The sequence below is a fragment of the Sceloporus undulatus genome, chromosome 1 (genome assembly GCF_019175285.1).
Source record: "Sceloporus undulatus isolate JIND9_A2432 ecotype Alabama chromosome 1, SceUnd_v1.1, whole genome shotgun sequence".
Taxonomy (NCBI): domain Eukaryota; kingdom Metazoa; phylum Chordata; class Lepidosauria; order Squamata; family Phrynosomatidae; genus Sceloporus; species Sceloporus undulatus.
Window position 1 is genome coordinate 320,195,092 of NC_056522.1, and position 19,025 is coordinate 320,214,116.

Consider the following 19,025-nt stretch of genomic DNA (forward strand, 5'->3'; position numbering starts at 1 on the left):
AAACTGGTACCAAGTTGAGGGAGGATTTTATGAAGTGTTTGGATAAAAAGGGACTTGCCTCCAATAACAGAATTGGGAACAGCTGAATTTACAGCAGCTTTCAGCCACCTTCTATAACTATCATTTTGTCATGGCTATTGTCATTGCTTCCTTCCTATGGAAATGGTGGTATTTTGTGAAGTTGCTCAATTCTTGGCTGCTGTATTCAAGAGCTGTCACCCACACTCACCTCATGCCGTTTAAAGAAGTCAGAAGACTCAAGGATACCACGAATTTCACACAGACGTCTCAAATATTTTTTCTGTTCAAAAAAAAAAAGAAAGAGGGAGGGCTGAATCTCTTAAATTTTATGGTCAAATAGATGGATGGGCAGCTACGGAAAGAAAAGACAGTTTTGTCTTTGTATGGTGAAAATTGCACAATAAACTACGTTTTTACTGGACAATTTGAGACACCATCTGGCAGGGATATCAATGAAAATTCCAAATTTTCCAGAACAGCAAGGCAGATTATGGCCTGATAATAGTTCATAACTTGCAGAACTGTAATCCTTGCAGTACAGGTTCAGAAATGCTTGGGAACAGAAGTATTTTGGATTTTTTGGGGGGGAGGGGGGATTTTGGAATATTTGCATTTACATAAGGAGATATTTTGGAGGTAGAACCCAAGGCTAAACATGATGTTTATTTATGTTTTGTATACACTTTATGCATGTAGGCTGATAGTAATTTTATATATACCGTAATATATTAATATGTTTGTGCATAAAATGAAGTTTATGTACAATGAACCATCAGAAAGCAATCTCAGCCACCCATGTGGACAATTGTGGAACTGGATTTTGGAATTCTGGATTCCTGTATTACAACATATCACTAGTTAAAACATATGGAAGGATGGTCTAATCCATGATTGAGGATGTAAAAATACTTCTAAATTTTCTTATTCTTGATGAAAAAAGATGTTTGAACACATGGAGACTTTCACTAAGAAAATGAGGAATGGCTGCAGTTTTTTAGTTTTTTTCTGGAGAATTTGCATTAAAATATTTTTGTGAAAAAAACATGATTTTTGTGCAGAAAATTAGTTTTCTGCAAAAAAAACAACAATATTGTGGCACGATTTTGTGCAAAAACAATTCTTTTGTAAGAAAAAAGATTTGGGGTTGTTTTTTTGTTTTGTACAAAATATTTTTTCTTTTTTTTAAAAAAAGTGCCATAGTGCAAATAGTTGTTGAAAACTGTTCAGAAACCCTCATTTACTCACACAGTGTAGAGAAAATTGTTCAAACTAGTCATCCCTCCATATTCACAGAGATTAGGGGAACAAGACAGAATTGTTATAATACAGAACAATTATAAAACAGAAAAAACAAATAAAAATGACCAATCTGATGATGGAAATATCCACATTTTAAAGGTCCAACAAAACAATGCACCCTTCATCAGATGTCATAAAAGTTGACAGCAATACTTTAAGCAGACCTCCTCAGGCAAGCAGGGAGGGAGATCTAGAGTTGGGGTGCCACAACTAAACCATGCCAGCCTGTGCACTTACCAGCTAGATCCAAGAGGGTGAGGAAATACAGAGCAGAGCTTGTATTCATTTGACAGGTAGGAAGAAATATGACAATCCTTCCAAGCCTCTAATATTTAGGACTTTAAAGGTAATAGCCTGAACTTTGAATTGGACTAAAAACAAATTGGCACAAATGCAGACGGAATCATACCAAAGTAGCATGCTCCCAATATACACCAGCGATCGCATTCTGCAACAGCCAGAGTTTCTGAACACTCTTCAAAGGAAGTGCCACAGGTAAGAGTGGGTACAATCAAAGTGGCCAGATCTACTGACTTCAAGAAGAGTGAAGAACTAACACACCAACTAAGGTTATGCAAAAGCATCCCCTGCCATAGCTGCAAACTGCCCATCCAGGAATAAAGCCAGGTCAAGAAGTCCTCCCAAACTTTGATCCTGGTTCTTCAAATGGAGTGCTAACCTTTTGCAGGCTGAACATTCATTCTCAGATTCACGTTCCTAATGATCATAGGCATCCCTGTCTTGTTTGGATTAAGTCTCAACTTGCTATCCCACATTCAGCCCATCACAGCCCCTGGATGCAGGTTCAGCATTTCCACTGCCTCCCTGGAATCAGATGGAAAGGACAGATAGAACTGGATGTCATCATGATACAGCTAACACTGTACTCCAATTCTCTGACCAGCCTCTCCCAATGGTTTCATGCAGATGTTCAACAACAAGGATGATGAGATGCAACCCTCTGTGACTGATTATACAGGCCTTACAGTAAATAAAACAAACATGAGTCCCTCAGAACCACGTCCTGAACCTGCACTTGGTATGAGACTGAAGCCAGCACAAAACAATCTCAGTTCTGTTGGGTAATCTTGAGAGATGCTATAGTTGATAATACTGAAAACCATTGAAAGGTCCAGCAGAATTAACAGAGGCACACTCCTCTTTTGTTCCTGACACAGGTCATCTACCAAGGTAAAAAAAGGCAGTTTTATCCAAAACCAAGCCAGATGCCACACTGAAATAAGTCTAAAGTACATAGATAATCCCAGAAATCCTATAAAACCTGGAGGTTTGGCCACCTCCACAAATTCAGACACTTTACATAAGACAGGAATTAGCCTAATACATCCAGGAAGGACAGATCTTCCCCCACTACCACCATGATATTTCTAACGAAGTAGTGGGAACACAGGTTCATGCAAAAAAGCACCAACAGTGTTCTCCATCCGCATATCCATCTACCCTCTGGTAATTAAGCAGCCCAGGCAAAGCTCAAGAATGCAGGTGGATTCACATTTGGCTTACCAATATAGCTGTATTTCCTTTAATGAATTCCATAAAAACTTGGAAAACTTGCTCCCATGTCTTGGTTGTCTTGAAGTTGGTATTACAAGTTCCATCAGCCTTCTGCAAATTAAAAAGGGAAGGAAGAGGAAAAGTCAGGAGTTATGTGGAGGAAAAAACAAAAAGGGATAAGCCCAGGTCCAGAGAAAGAAAAGCCTGGAAAAGTGAACTTGGAACCGTTGATTCAAGAACCATTTCAAGCTGGATGTCTTTTATACAAATGCACATGAACTACTCCCATCAAGTCAACTAATCACTGCTGCATACTTTCTGCAAAAAAAACTTTATCAATGTGATATTATGTCTAAAGACACCAAGCACAATGTGGTGTCTACAATGTCGGAGGACATAAAAGAGGGCTCAGTTATGGAAGTCCTGAATGGTAATTGGTTTTACACACACATACTCACATGTACACAGTTTTAAATTGTTTTAAATTTTATTTTTACTAGTTTAAATCTGTTTTTAACTTCTTAGCTTTATAAAATTATTTTTGTTTACAATGTTTTAAATCCATTATACTGGTCTTATTGTACACCACCCTAGATCTCTAGATATTTATTTTAAGAAAGAAAGAAAAAAGAAAGGAAGGAAGGAAGGAAGGTAAACCTGATGTCTCCAAAATGTATACTAATAATAAATTTATTTTTATTTTTATTTATTTATATATCAGAAAAATAAATTTATTATTATTATACATTTTGGAGACATCAGGTTTACCTGATATAGCACTACAACTTCCATCTTCCTCAACCAGCATCAAGAAGACAACAGGGAAGTTTGGGATATAATGTCAAATGAGAGTGGGGAGACTAGGGTTCAAATCCCAACTCAGTGATGAAGCTTTTGTGTGACCCAGGGCCACAGTCTAACCTTACAGGATTATTGTGTGGACAAAAAGTTGGAAAGTGAGAGGAGACCAGATAATATGATTGCTTAATTAAATAAGCATCTATCTGTGAAATATTCATAGCTTTTTAGAAATAATATGCTATGGGTTAGATCCAGATTTGGTAAAACTTAGAATAAAAACATTAAAATATATGGGACTTAAACTCACCATGATTAAATTAAGTCCCGTTATTTCAGCTGACCTATTTGATCCAATGTATACTATAAACAAGGTGGATGGGAAGGAATACAATGAATGAATGCCAGCACTCATAGAAAGAGTATTGTGTTTTGAAATCAGGGCTTCTATCAATTAAAGAATTCAAAGAAAATCCTCCTAAGACTAAACATGTTTGTAGTACCATGGCCAGTGAAACCTGGTCTTGTGCATATATCAATTACATAACAGTCTTTCAGTTGAGTTCAGTAGCTGCATGACAAGCTTATGCCCAATGCTTATTTATTCAGTAGCTTCTCATCCAGTGCTTCTGCTCCAAAAGTGTGGGCCAGGCTCAAGCACAAGTGTATACAGGCTGACAAGACACGAGAAAGTTATGCAACTGAAGTGTATATCGTGGGCAGAGAAATCTCAGAAAACTCTGAAGTGATGTACTCCTGCATGCCAGTGAACACAGAAAAAGGATTCTTTCAGGCTGTTGCCAGATGGCACACTAGCTGTGTGTTCTGTGATACCTACTTAACATTAACAAGAGGAGAAAATCTGACAGCATCCTCTACATTTTCTAACACCAATGCCTGACACAAGACCTATAATTATGAGGAGAGGGCAAGTACTCCACTTTGAAAAGGCTGTTTAATGTACAGGTTACACCCCCCACCAAAAAAAGCATTCAGAATTTATCTGAAAATCATTCATGATAACATGAGAAACCATAGGACTGACATAAAAATGGCATAAATACTTTGACACAGTAGCCTGCAAGCTACATATTTGTTGCTGGCTGCTTCAGAAGTACACTTTAAGTTGCCTTCTCCAACCTGGCACTTTCCAAATGCATGCATATGACATCATCCAGTTTCTGGCTGGAAATGGTAGGATTCGTACCCCAAAAGTTGGCAAAGGGTATCCTGAAAGACATGCCTCAGTTTCAGCCCATTTCCATTACCAAAATGTGCTCTGACCAGCTATCTTTGAAAACCATTTGAAAACTTCATTGTTCCAGAATGTTAACAGGCTGGTTACAGGGAGACCACAACTCCTTTGTTACCAGTCTATTTTTAAGCACAAGTCAATGTGATTGTTACCAACTATAAAGCCCTATATGGGTCCCACATAAACCTGGCTGGGCCCTGAGATCTTTGGGAGAAGTCCTTTCAGCCCCGCTGCCCTCACAGACACACAGGATGGGAACACAAGCAAGAGCCTTCTCAGTGACCTGTCCTAGGCCCTGGGGCTAAAATGGGGCCCCATGCTGTTCTTCCATCAGCAAGCCAAGACTTTTTATTATTATTATTTTGGCAGCCTTTCAAGTACTGCTTGTTTATAAAGAAGGAGTCTTTTAAATAAGACACTGTTCTGTTTTAACCTGCTTGTATTTCTGTGTGTGTTTTAAATGGGTTTTTACTATTATTGTTGGTTTAATTTAAATAATTATATTTTAATAATAATCTTTATGTTTTTTCTATACTGTTGAGAAGGGTATCTAACTACTTCTGCAATTATATTTTGCCACAGATTGGAGTATGTAATCTCTTTTCTTCTTAACACAACCCTTACCCCAGCAAAATGTATGCCGCTTAATTCACCCTTCAAACACTACAAACTGTTTAGAGAGAAGACATAAGATTTTATGAAGCCATGTCAAAATGCCTCTAAAATGACCTTAAAACAACTTTTAAAAGCAGTTACAAATTAGAATACATTGTTATACAGTGCACCCTTTCTTTATGCGGGGGATCTGTTCCAGACACCCATGCATAAAGCAAAATCCACCTATGCTCGAGCTCCATTTAAATGAATGGGGCTTGTGCACACAGCAGCGTTTTTAAAAAATATGCCCCGATAGTCTACACTGGCCATTTAGTTACACATGCATAACTAAGGGGCTATACAGACCACCCCAAAGGGGCGGTCTGCAGCCACCCCTTTACTGGCCGAATAGGGGCCGCAGCCACCTCATGCCATGGCCCTGGTCTGGCCTCCGGAGAGCGCAAAAAGGAGAGGCAAAAAGCCGCAGTGGCACAGCTTTATGATGCCCCTTTGGTGCTGCATCATGTGGACACTGTGTGGTGCACACTGTGTGGATCAGTGCACGCCAAGATGGCGCCCTGTGGGCGGGGTTAGGGCATCCAGCATGTGGAAGCTGCATCCTAACTCCGTGGCATAAAGTGCCAGTCTGTATCAGGCCTTAGTAATGTCTCCTGGACTATCCCACCTCCCTCAACCAGCAGCTGGATCAGGTAAAGCAAGTCTGTTCAGCTGCCTATTGAGCTGCAAGGAGGATGACACTTCCAACTCCCTTCTACCAGTAAGTCAGGCTGCAACAACAACAACAACAACAATAAAAGTTTATTTATATCCCGCCCCTTGAGGTCAATTGGGGCGGCTAACAGCAATAAAATACAATACATTGTAGATCAAAATTCCCTCCCCCCTTAAAAAAATATTAAATCAATGATAATTAAAACCAACTAATTAAACAACATTAACACATACACATTATTACAAGACAAAAACAAAACAGAACAAAACAAATAAAACAGTAAACTACGGTAGCATTTCCAAGGAGGACCTTGGGGACTCTCATAAGAACAGGGTTCCTGAGGCCAGGGTTATCTATTCCGGAAAGGCCTGCCGGAAGAGATCCGTCTTGACAGCCTTTTTAACAAGAATATGCAACAGAAGTTCTGCTTCTCGCTGTTACTGTCACGAGCACTGGCAGAAGGGGGTTGGAAATGTCATCTTCCTTGTACCCCAATCGGCAATTGAACAGACCTCCTTTGCCTGATCCAGCTGCTGACCAGTAAGGTAGATTTGAGGGAGCATTAATATGTGCCTTCGATAAGATTTGTATTTTTACTGAATACAAAGCAGTTACATTAAGCTACAACTCTATAGCTGCAATACTGAATGCCAACCATAGAAATTAGTTGCAAAAGTATATGCAAGTCAAAATATGCAGCTTAAAATATCTAGAATTTCACATAATGAAAAAAAATTAAAAGATATACTATTTCTTGCAAAGGCTTTCAAATATTAGACTAGGGTGGGAATTGTGCAGCTCTCCAAACATTGTTCAACTGCAACTCCTAGCATCCTTCCCCAGATATTTATTCTGGCTAGGGCTACTGGACATTGCAGCCCAACATCTGGATGACCCCATAATTTCCACCCTTCTACTGCACAGGTTAACAAATTAACATAGACAACTAATGTAATGTTGCCTCAGCCATTTCAACACTCAGCAGCACTTGAGAAATGCATGCTGCATTCAGTTTCCAACGCCCACCCATCAAGCTTATCTGTTAGGCAAGAAGTCAAAAACCAAGACAAAATCAAATACAGAAAAGATGAAGGACAAATTTTTGGTTAGTAGGTTAGGGTTATCCTTCACATCAAAAATCTGCTGTAGCCCTACATTCTGAATATGATTATGAAACAACTGTCAATTACTATCTGTACTAATGTTGTTTTCACAGGTTATGAAAAGAACAAACAGTGGGTGGATTACATCACTAAATAATTGATTTTTCTAGGGCTTTAAAAAAATCAATAAAACAAGTTGGACTGTCTCCAATGTGGAGGACAATTTTATTAGATCAGAGTTAAAATATTTCAGTATGCGCAGGCTCTTGCTTATGCTGTTACTGCTTACTCAACAGTGTACTAGCAGACAAAGAATAGCTACCATATGGAAATCCAAAGGAATGACAGTTCATATCAATAAATAATTTAATGATATCATAATAAATTAAGTTCTAGATATAGATGCCTTCTTGGGCTATGAAGAATATCCAACCAACCTTGCCATTCTTCTTGTTTTTCTTACTGTGTCTACTACATGGGTATCTCAGTGTTTCAAAAGATGTTTCTTGTACTTTGGAAACATGCTGGGATGTTATAACTAGGAACAGGAAGAAAAGGACTGGAAGGTGTCTTACCTTAATCCCCTCAATCCTGAAACCCAGGTTAGCACTTGAGCTGATAGTCTCCCTCCACTGCATGTACCGTGGTTTGGTCACTGCATGCTGTGCGTTCTCCTCAGCAGTGGGTGCCAGAGGGTCCACATCAATCATCTTCTTATACATGTCCTTACGTAGCTTCGGTTTTTCTCGTGCCTTCGTCAATTCCTCCTCCAAGTATGTCCTGCAAAAATAACTTCACACTGAACTTTTCTTTGATACTTGAAATTACAACAAGAGAAAGCTTGTTTTACAGGAAATTATAAAGGAATTGCTCTGTTCCAGGTAGTACCCGTTAGATATGCTGATCAAGGCTAATGGGAGATGCAGTCCAACAACTATGGAAGGCTGCATAATCCCAACCCCTCTTTAGGATTTTTATTTTGCTTTTACAATGAGGATTCAGGCATACCTGTAAACCACAAGTGTTGGACTAGGAACCCTATTTCCTAATCTCCTTAATCATGGGAAGGTTGGATATGACAGTTTAATTCTGACGCAGTATTACTATGAACCAGCACTAACCTTTCAAGTCAACCAACTACTCATAAAGAGCAGAATAGTTCTGTGAACCTCATAATCCAGTTGTTTGTCCTAATATCAAATGTGGTGACAGATCAACAGTATTTAGTCAAAATTAAGGAATGACCTTGATTCTTCTTTATTGCTATGGAAGTGATGACACAGAATAAATCTAGGCATAATATATTCCACTTCCATGGACAATTCTGAATCAGAAGCCTTGACTTTTTAAAATGATTTCACTCAAGAGCAGAAAATACACATATGGACCAAAACAAGTACATTAATAACCTCATCACAAATTCTGCACCACTGTAAAAAGATTCTAGAGATAAGAGTGTTATGTCTGCTATGCAAAGGATGGGATTTTAATATGCATTTTTGGGATGCTAAATAACTACTGAATTGGCACTAAAAACAATAACTGAGAAAGCCTTTAATACAGAGATAAAAACTAAGATGTCCAAGTTTTCTAAGAGACAGGACATCACTTCAACTTCAATCTCAATTGTCTTTTATTTTTATTTTATTAATTAAGATGAAATGGTAAAGAATGCTGCTGTAGCTTCCAAAAAACTCTAGCAAGAGAAACAGTTAAATCCATTTACTCTAGGCGACATTCAGAAATGTATATTCCAAAGCAGACCTGGGGAAAGTTACATTTTTTCGACTGCATCTCCCAGAATTCTCCATCCAGCACAGCTAATGGCCACACTGGCTGTGGGGTTCTGGCAGTTATAGTCTGAGAAAAGTAATTTCTCCAAATGCTGATCTAGAAATTTTGGCTTTCAACCAAACCAGTTTAAGTCTGGAATGGAATCAACCACTTCTCAGGATACCAAGTCAAATCTGAGAGGGACCAAAGTAAGTCAGTTTTTGAAATGATACTCTTCCATCAATTCTGGATGACAACAAAGAGGATGTTGACAAAAGTAAGCAGAAATACTGGACACACAGGACTTCACTGAGCATTACTTCACTGGATTTCTACAGGGAGCAACACAGAAAGTCAGTCCATCCAGATGGTCTGATAGCATCTCTCTAGGGTTTCAGACAGACATTCTTCCTAGCCTTGCCTGGAGAGCTCACATATTCCTTGGTGGTCTCCCATCCACATTCTAAACAGGCCTGACCCTGCCCAGCTTCTGAAATCAGGTGAGATTGGGAGCGTTCAGTCACTCCCATACACCCCTAGTGGTCAGTAGCTTTCCATCCCCCACTACAGTCCCCCAGCCCCCCAGGAACAATTTTGGAATTCTGTTCTGGAAGGTCCCCCAACCCCCTGGAACCATTTTGGAAAGATAGTGGGGCCTCGAGGGAAATCCAATCTACAGCAGTGTCTTATTTTATTCATGAGACAACACCACAGAATCAAGCTAGGGGGAGGAGAGTGCCAGATACGAATTTTAAATTATGAACAAGCCTGATCCTCAAAATAGTTAAATAGTCAGAGTTATTTATAAAGTTGAACACATTCCTACTGTTGATATTACAATAGTAGTAACACTACTATGTTCTGGTGCTGGTTTATGGCCGATTCCCATGCAAATTACAGTGCCAACAGTTTATCGCATGGGGCTTAAACCGCTCCTCAGCGCGTTCTAACGGGGGCGAGCGGGGGGGCGCACGGAATGCGATGGGCACCGGATGGGGCCCAAAACGCGACTTTATTGCACGGGGGGCCGCCGCCGCCGCCGCTCATATGGCATCTAAGGCTGCATTTGCACTGCAGAAATAATCCGGTTTGACACCACTTTAACTGTCTTGACTCAGTGCTATGGGATCCTGGGAACTGTAGTTTGTTGTGGCACCAGAGCTCTCTGACAGGGAAGTCTAAATGTCTCAAAAACCTATAATTCCCAGCATTCCATACCACTGAGCTATGGCAGTTAGTGGTGTCAAATTGGTTATTTCTGCGGTGCGGATGCAGCCTAAGTCACAGAAATCAAGCAAAGAAACCAAAATGAGACAGTACATTGCTGTTTATTTTTAAAGATCTCCCACCTGATTCCCATCTTACAGTCCATTACACAAGGCCCTTCAAAGTTAGCTAGAAGGTCATCCAGCTGGATATAAGACTCGCCATCTCTTTCCACCACACCATGGAAGACAGGAACACAAGAACGCAGTGGATCTTTCATTAGCAGCTCAAAACATTTCTCCTCATTCTCTGAGTAGCGCTTGAGAATTGTCCCACCATCAGCTGCCTTGAAACTCCCTGTAGAAAACAGCACCATGAACACAGACAACTTTCAGTATGCTGCAAGGAAAAGTACAGAATGCCACACCCCTGGCTCCTAGTTAGAAGATTTTCCTGGAAAGATAACATAAGGCTTGTAAAAAAACAACCAGTGCAAACAGTGTCTGGCTATAAAAAAAAAAACCAACCATTTGAGCAAAAGCTCATGTAAAAATGTCTACAGTAGTCATAAAAGAATGTTCAAGTCTAAGATACACTAGACAGTACAGAAAGTTAACAAGCCAAACCGTGTTATTATTCCAGTAGCCAGATTACATGATTAAATCTATCCAATGCTATCATTGTGTCCCAAACCAAGTTCCATACTGTACCTGCTCTTAGCACACAAGAGAGGACCAATCGGTCACCGATCATTAACAAAAAAGCGAAGTCTGGATGTCAAGCCATGCAGTTTGACTGCATACATGTTCTCTGTTCTCTAGAAGCTACAATAGCCCAGGAACCCTGCAGCTCCACTGTTTTACTACCCTGAGATTCAAAAGGGATCAAACATAAGCCGTAAAACCAAGAAAACAAGACTTGATGCAAGCAGAAGCGCAAACAAAGCTAATTCCAGAAGGGCAGAGATAACTGCCTGAGAAGAAACTGTTTTTCTAGTGATGTTAGCCCATGTCTCATGAAACAAATTTATGTTCCAGAAGACAGGAGAAGGAGGTTAAGTTTAAATCATACATTTTATTTAGACATAAGCTGGTTCACCTAAGTTGCAGTGCCACAATTATGTGTGACCAGCACTAGAATGTATGTAGTTCCCTTGGAATTAGAGCAAAATTAGCTGTAATTAAACACATTAATCCTCTTTTTATGGGATGGGAGCAGATTCTGCACAAGAAAATACTTCCTATTACCTTTCTTCCTCCTCTAAAGAACTCTGCACATAGCTCTGTTGACTTATGCTTTCTTTTTACCTCAGAGAATTACTACAGGAACAGTAAAGAAGCCAAGCATAAATCACATGAAGCCAGAAGAGAGGGGGGAAACTTGGCCAACAGATATTTCAGCCATTTCTACAAAGGTTAAATGAAACATAATCTGCTTAAGCAGCTCTTATCCTACCCAACTTTCCCTTCAGGTCTTAGTGACGTGTACTTCAGCACACTCCAGCAGTGGCCTCATGTTAATTAATGTCCTTTTGAATTCAGAGAACTTTCAGAGGAAAACAGAGAAACAGTGACTGGTTCTGGTTGGTCTGTGGTATATAACACTAAGACAGAGTTATTTTATTCTGTGGGCATTGGGTGAATATATATATATAATAGATATATATGGTTTGCATTTGTTCTAATTTGTGGAGAGAAAGCAGATGTCAGGCGAAAGTAGTGGACATGTCTTATCTGGATGCCAAATTCTCCAGCCAACTAGTGGAAAAACAAGCCTTAGAACAACTAGCTACATATTCAAGCATGATTCATCATTTGAAATCACAAAACAGACTCTATACTCATGCAAGCATTAATGACCAATCTCCTGGTTATTGTGCCTTGTCAGAAACATTGAGTTCAGGCTTTTCTTTCCATTAGCAAATGTGAGAAACATATAGTATTACGTAACATCTGGTCTTTTCAAGACTCATATGTGAGCTGAGATCACATCTGACTGAACTTCTCAGTCAATTAACATGATCCTATTTTCATAACTTTGATGAAATATGCATGCTGCCTAATCTCAAATGTTCAGAGGCCAGGTTTTCTTTTTAAGGCCACATTTTATAAACCATGTTTTTCTTTCTCCTCTTGCTCAATTCTTTCAACTTTCTACAACCTTGTGCCCTTCAAATGTTTTGGTTTGGATCACAATTCACATCATTCCCGAGCTCACATTTTGATGTAGCCCTAAACATCTGGAAGGCTAAATTATACAGCTGGGAGTGTTCAAGAATAAGAGGGGAACAGTGGGCAGTTTTGAATCTTTCCCATTTTTTAAACAATTTTTATAACAAGTTTTCTATTTACAATAGATCCATCAAGAAAGAAAGGAAGAATTCTCACCTGTGTGACCAGCCAGTTGAACCCAGGAGTAGCGCTTCTTGAAAGGACTGATGATTGGCAAATTGACAATTGTTTTTATGGTCTGCCATGCTTTTTTCTGAAACAAAAAGAAAAGGCATTAGTGTTGATTACACAAAGCAGGCAGTCATTTGTATGGATAAACACAAGGCTTCTCACTTGCTCTTTTCAGTCAACATCAACTTCCAAATCAGATCTGACACCATATGCATTTGATTTCCCATACTGCTAAGTCCAGTAATTCATGAAATTAGTTTTACAGGAATGGTGATCTATGCTATAATGGGAGGCTTAGCTAATTTCCATTAGGCTTCATCAGACAGCAAGAAGGGCATACATTGTTAGAAAGTCAGATTTCTTAGAAAATTTCAAAACCAAACAGCACATACTGGTTGATCTTGAAGTGAGTAGCATATTTCAGATCTGTTTTCTTGCTCTTTCTTTGACAATCACTGTGATTATTTTGGCTAAATCACAGTCTTGATCTTTACCTTCCTCTAAATTATCACACCCACAATTTAGGAGATACTAGCTTCCATGGCACACTTCTGACAGTTGAATGAGTAGACCAACTGCTCACAAAAGCAAAACATGATGCACAGAAAGTCTTGTTGCTACTGGGGATATTCATCAGTAATATTTACATTTGATTATTACAATGCATTATATGGAGTCTTCCTCTGAAAAGTTTTCAGTAACATCTACTATGTCAGATTCTGGAGTGCAATGAATCAGAGGGAAAATATCTCAGCAGTTCTGAAGCATCTTTACTGGCTAACTGTTTCTGAGCACAATTCTAGTGGCCAGTATTTATCTATAAAGCTTAATAATGTACAACTTGGTACCAAGCTACTTTGCTCCTTTTTCATGCGTCTGCCTACACATTGCAATTATTGTCAAATTAACTGTGCTGAGTCTCTGGTACCAATTTGGAAATCTTTTCAACTATACCACCCTATTTCTGGAACATTCTCTCCAAGAAAATTCATTCTGTTTCTCCTATTAGATATATTGGCAACAGGCAAAGATTTGTTTTCTTAAAATCTTCAAAAGTGTCAACTGCATGTGGTCTTAATCTACAATCTTTTATTGACTCTACCCATTTTTAGCTTAGGTGTGAGTGTGTTCCCCACCCCTCACTAGCTACTGTGAAAGTTTTCACAGTTATATAAAGGAAACAAAATTTCAGAGAAATTAATACATTTCCTTTTTCTTATTTCATCTGGTTAGCATCTAGTTAAACAAGGTCTGGGAGCTCTGCTATGCTGTTACTTTACTAATACCTTTCTGATCCAGCCATGACATCTCTGAATACACTTCTGTTGGTCAAAGGGGAAATACAACAGCTGCCATGTCAACAAAAGGAAATGACCTTTAACAGCAGCTCAGAAAGAACACAGAAGCCTTGCTCTCCAGAACTGAAACTGAGGGTGATTAGTACAATATTTTTGTTACAAAGCACGTTTTATTCCTAACTGAAGGGAATCCCTGAAAAAAATTATTTTTAAAGATTATTAAAAAATAATCATGGCTGGATCAAACTGAGGGCCTGCCTAGTCCAGCAATCCCACCCACAGTGGCCAGTTAGTTGGCTCTGGGAAGCTCAAAAGCAGGACGTGAAAACAGTAGCACCCTGCTACTCATATTCCCCAAATACTGGTATTCACAAGCATACTAACTTCATACTGAAGTTAAGAAATAACCATTTGAATTACTGTCTAATGATGGCACCATCCACCATGAATAGGTCCAATTCTCTAACTGTCTAATTTATCAGCTATCGCTACAACTTGTGGCAGTGAATTCCACAATTTAAATATGTCTTCTATGAAAAACAGCTTCCTTTTATCAGTCCGGAATCCTCCTTTATTCTGTTCAGCAGAAAACCATTGGTTCTAGTAGTATAAGGACATTATTATACCAGGCTTATGATGCCACAATTGCATTAGTCTATGAAATACAAACATAATGTGTTGGGGACAGTCATTATCACACAGCCCTTACAAATTGCCACGATGCTACTTGCAATGATCACACAATTGTGCTACAATTAAAAATAAATAAAAATAAATACAGACCAAAAGGCATTTGGGAAGGGAAGAGGAGGCTGACCTCTGTCTTCCACATGCTGGCCTCCATAGCCCGTCTCCCTGCCCTATTCCCAGCATGTATTTCAGTATGTATTTATTTTTAATTTTAGCAGAATTTTTGTGATCATGGCAAATCATTCAGTTAAAAAGTTTTTTATAATAAACTAAACTAAACGGGGGGGGGGGGGGGACAGCCTGCTTGGGAATAATGCATATTGGAACTTCTTCATGAGGAACTTATCACACATGCATCAACAGTGGAAAAAGCAGTGTGACTGAGAGGCATTGATAGGTTTTGTGCATCAGTGAAAAGGCAGGATGACCAGATGTTTTAACTGCAAAGGAGGACAAGGCACCTTAAAATGTAGGGCATTTGAGAAAAATGGAGGATGTTGCAAAATAAAAGCTAGATCCACTAATATAAATTCATGCTTTTTGGTCATGCTCCAAATGGAGGACATTTAGGGATTCCTCCTGGGCAGAAATGTAGGACATATGCTGGAAAAGGGGGAGGACTGATCATCCTATGAAAAAGAGCACTCCAGCAGTGGATGGACTGACCAACTACTGGACAGACACAGATGCTGCTATCTTACTTTAATTCCACTTTTCAAACCTCGTGTGATAAAGTCTTATGAGAGAGGGAAAATATTTCTTACATAACTCTGTTGTACCTCCCCTTACACACCACCTTTTCAAGCTAAAGAACCCCAAATACTGTAACCTTTCCTCACAGGGAAGCTGCCCTTTGATCAATGTGGTTGCTCTTTTCCTTAAAAGCATCGCTCTGCAGCCTTGCTCAGAAACTATTTGACAAACTTAACAAACATTCATGAAAACACTATGCAATCAGTTTGCTAAGCTAAAAAGGCACTTCACTTTGATTTTTATCTCTTTTTCAGACGCACACACAAAGGCAGAGGGGAGAACCCTGCAACAATACCAGATTGTACAACAGTACCAAAGTACACGATAATGAAAGCTTGGCAGCAAACAAAGATTTACTCATACAACACAGACTAACATCTCTATTCAGAGCCATCTTGCATTCTGCTGCTCCCATCAGGTTTCTGCCATAGGGATTTGAATTGAGAAAGACAAGAGTTTCAGCGTAGCATGGATGCCTTACATGAAATGAGGTTCTTTCTTTCTCCCCCAGCCTACTCCTTACAGCAGAACCTTGTGCAACTCCTATCCCAACTGACTCCCAAATGCTGAAACCTGTTTCTATGCTGAGGTTATTGTCTCTGGTTGCCTGCTTTATCATACCTGTACACAGGGATGCCATATCCCGCCTATAGGCGGGACAATCCCTCTTTGGGCGGTGCCGACCTGGTCCCGGTCCGGTTTGGTGCCAAAACCGGGACGGCACCACCCGCGGCCACCTCTGCCCCGGCGCACTCCGTGGGGGCCTCCAAGGCCTTGCTGAGGCCTAGGAGCGCTCTCCGCGGTTGGAGCTCTGGCCGCGGAGATGCTCCCTCCCAGGCCCTGGTGAGGCCTTGGAGGCGGCTCCGCAATCGCAGAGTCCTCCAAGGCCTGGCCGGGGCCTGGGAGGAGGAGGAAGCTGCTTGCCACCGCAGCGATGGCCGCGAGGACAGGCAGCCCCCGCGCCCCTTCCCGGCCTGAGAGGAGGCCGAGGCTTCCTCCCAAGCCGGGAAGGAGGACAAGGTTTTAAAATGTAGGACCTTTTTTAATTTCTTGGCCAGGAAATTTTTTTTAAAAGGTCCTACATTTTTCCCGGTTTGGAGGCCCTCAGGTATGGCAACCCTACCTGCACAGCTCCCTTCAAGGAGCTGTCTAGAAAGTAAAGGAACAGTGAATATATTTGGGGGTGTGACAGAAAGATCCACATTTTTTCCTTGCCAAGATTGCACACTGCTGCTAATCACACAGTTCAATTAAAGTAATTATAGTTTTAAAATGTAGAAGAACATTCAACTTGAAACTGAGGGATCAGGTTAATATGTTTAAGGTGTTTTTTTTGTTTTTGTTTAAACACCCTTAGGAATGGGAGGAGGAATCCTACTGCCTAGCCAGCCTACACACATGGCCCCTGGATCTTTCTTCTCCTTTCCAAATCAAAAGCTCTGCTGGTGTTTTGAACAAAATTATATTTGATTCCCTTCCCCCTTTGCTGAGCTCTCATGTTCAGCGGTACAAGCCCACACAAGCCCACAAAGTGCTATTATGATAGCAAGAAACAAAAGCGGGAAGACTTTTTCTCTGTGTTCTGAATTAATTGCCAGCCATCCTCTTCTATTATTGCTTTCAATTTCTTTATGTCCTTTGAGCTCAGTTGATAATTCTAAAGCTCAGGATATTACATCTATATCTCTTTAGCATACTCCATGCTGTCAAAGTACATTTTGAAATGTAGGAGGAAAGACCAAAATGCATTATTCCCACCCGAAGCAGACCCATTCAAATCAGTGGAGCAAAGGTTAGGTATGACTAAAAAGCCATATTCATAGCATAGGTCTACTTTAAGTAGAATTAGCACAAGACCTGGGCTATGATTGTGCTTTTTGGAACTAGTTAAGTTCATTAATTACTTCACCAGCAGCTGCCCAGATTTGCATCTAGGAAATATAGCAGGGAAGTACACTGAGTGACAATTCCATTCCTAACTCTGAACATGGAGATTCAGTTGTTATCTATCCAGACAGTCCTAACAGCCACTGGTGAATTTTTCCCTCTGCCTCTGCTCCAGACAGAATGCTCTGTCTCTAATACTCTGGGATGCAATGTTTTGATTTTGGTGCAAATTGGTGAAATACTATACATGTTTAAAGATAAACACATTCATACCCTGCTGCTTGCATATGTAGGAGAGAGATATACCTCTATAAAGTCAGCATAAATTTGTTGTTAACTGCCATCAAGTTCATTTAGACTTATAACAACCCTATGAATGAGAGACCACTAAGTCACCCCTGTTATCAACAAAGTCTTGCAAATTCAGAGCCTTGACTACTATCCACTTGTAATGTGGTCTTCCTCTTTTCCTACTGCTTTCTACCGTGTCTAATGGCATTGTCTTTTCTAATGAATAATAATAATAATTACATAATTTATTTATATTCCACCTTTTCCTGGAGGAATCAAGGTCGATTACAAAAGAAACGATAATAAAACAATTAACAATGAACAACATAGAATAAAAATACAAAATATAAGCAATAGTCACATTATACTGTCCCCTCACAACCCCCACCATTACATAATAATAGGACACAATAACAGTTATAATAGTTAAACCATTAAAACAATGTAAACAATCAAAATAAATAGGACAGCTAAGGGTGGACGTGGCTATCCTTCTTTATCATCCTCCTCTCACCCAATCACCGTCCAGATGACGTATCTCCCCTCTTGAGTCCCACATAAAATAAGAAAGAAAGCAACCTCCCAACTCCTCTGCCACCACTGTCTCTGGCCCAGGTGGAAGAAAGGCTCAGTATCCTTGGAGCTAACACCCAGGTGTTAAAGGCTCATCTGCATCCACTCAATTGTGCTGGAGAGTTGTAGACCGGCAAGGCAGCTTTTAAAGGCTCCTCTGCATCCACTCACGATGTATCCAATGTAGAACAGACTCAGGTTAGTCATCCTGGCTTCCAGGGACAGTTCAGGTTTGATTTGCTCTAACACCCATTTCGGTGTCCTTTTAGTAGTCCACGGTATTCAATGAACTCTCCTCCAGCACCACTTTTCAAATGATTCTCTTCCTGTTAGCTTTCTTCACTGTCCAGCTTTCACAACCATATATCAGAATGGGAAATGCAATGGGATAGAATGACTGAGTCAAGGAACAGTAAATCTTTGACTGTATTTGTATCTGTATTGCCTACTTTAAAGTTAAGTAAATTACCTGTGCTCATAATTTGGTTTCTTATTCTTCAACTGTAACCCTACCTTTGCACATTCTTCCTTGACTTTCTTCAGTAGTCATTCCAAGTCTTTGGTATTTTCTGTTAGTAGTATAGTATTTCACCAATATTCACAACTCCTTCCTCTGAATCTAATCCTGCTTTATCTGTGATATGTTCAGTGTGCAAGTTAAACAGAAGGGTCAATATCAAGCATTAATGAGGCAATGTGGGTTGAATAAGGATGCATGGATCTGGTCTGTTTTAAATGGTTTTAATAAACTGTACTCCATATAAAGGGCAAATCCTGAATCTATAAAATTCACTTTCATTAATATTTCTGATAACAATGTTATAATGTTCA

General features: G+C 39.8%; 1 protein-coding gene across 1 annotated transcript in view; it reads right to left on the reverse strand.

Annotated features, from left to right (window-relative positions):
* The window catches only part of ITPKA (inositol-trisphosphate 3-kinase A), an 80,005-nt gene that overhangs the window by 4,683 nt on the left and 56,297 nt on the right, over positions 1 to 19,025 (reverse strand). Inside the window, exons 2-6 of the mRNA XM_042455473.1 lie at positions 12,688 to 12,784; positions 10,444 to 10,657; positions 7,897 to 8,101; positions 2,845 to 2,946; positions 230 to 301 (exon numbers count right to left, since the gene is read on the reverse strand). Coding sequence (XP_042311407.1) covers positions 230 to 301; positions 2,845 to 2,946; positions 7,897 to 8,101; positions 10,444 to 10,657; positions 12,688 to 12,784 — 690 coding nt within the window. The remainder of the gene's footprint in view (positions 1 to 229; positions 302 to 2,844; positions 2,947 to 7,896; positions 8,102 to 10,443; positions 10,658 to 12,687; positions 12,785 to 19,025) is intronic.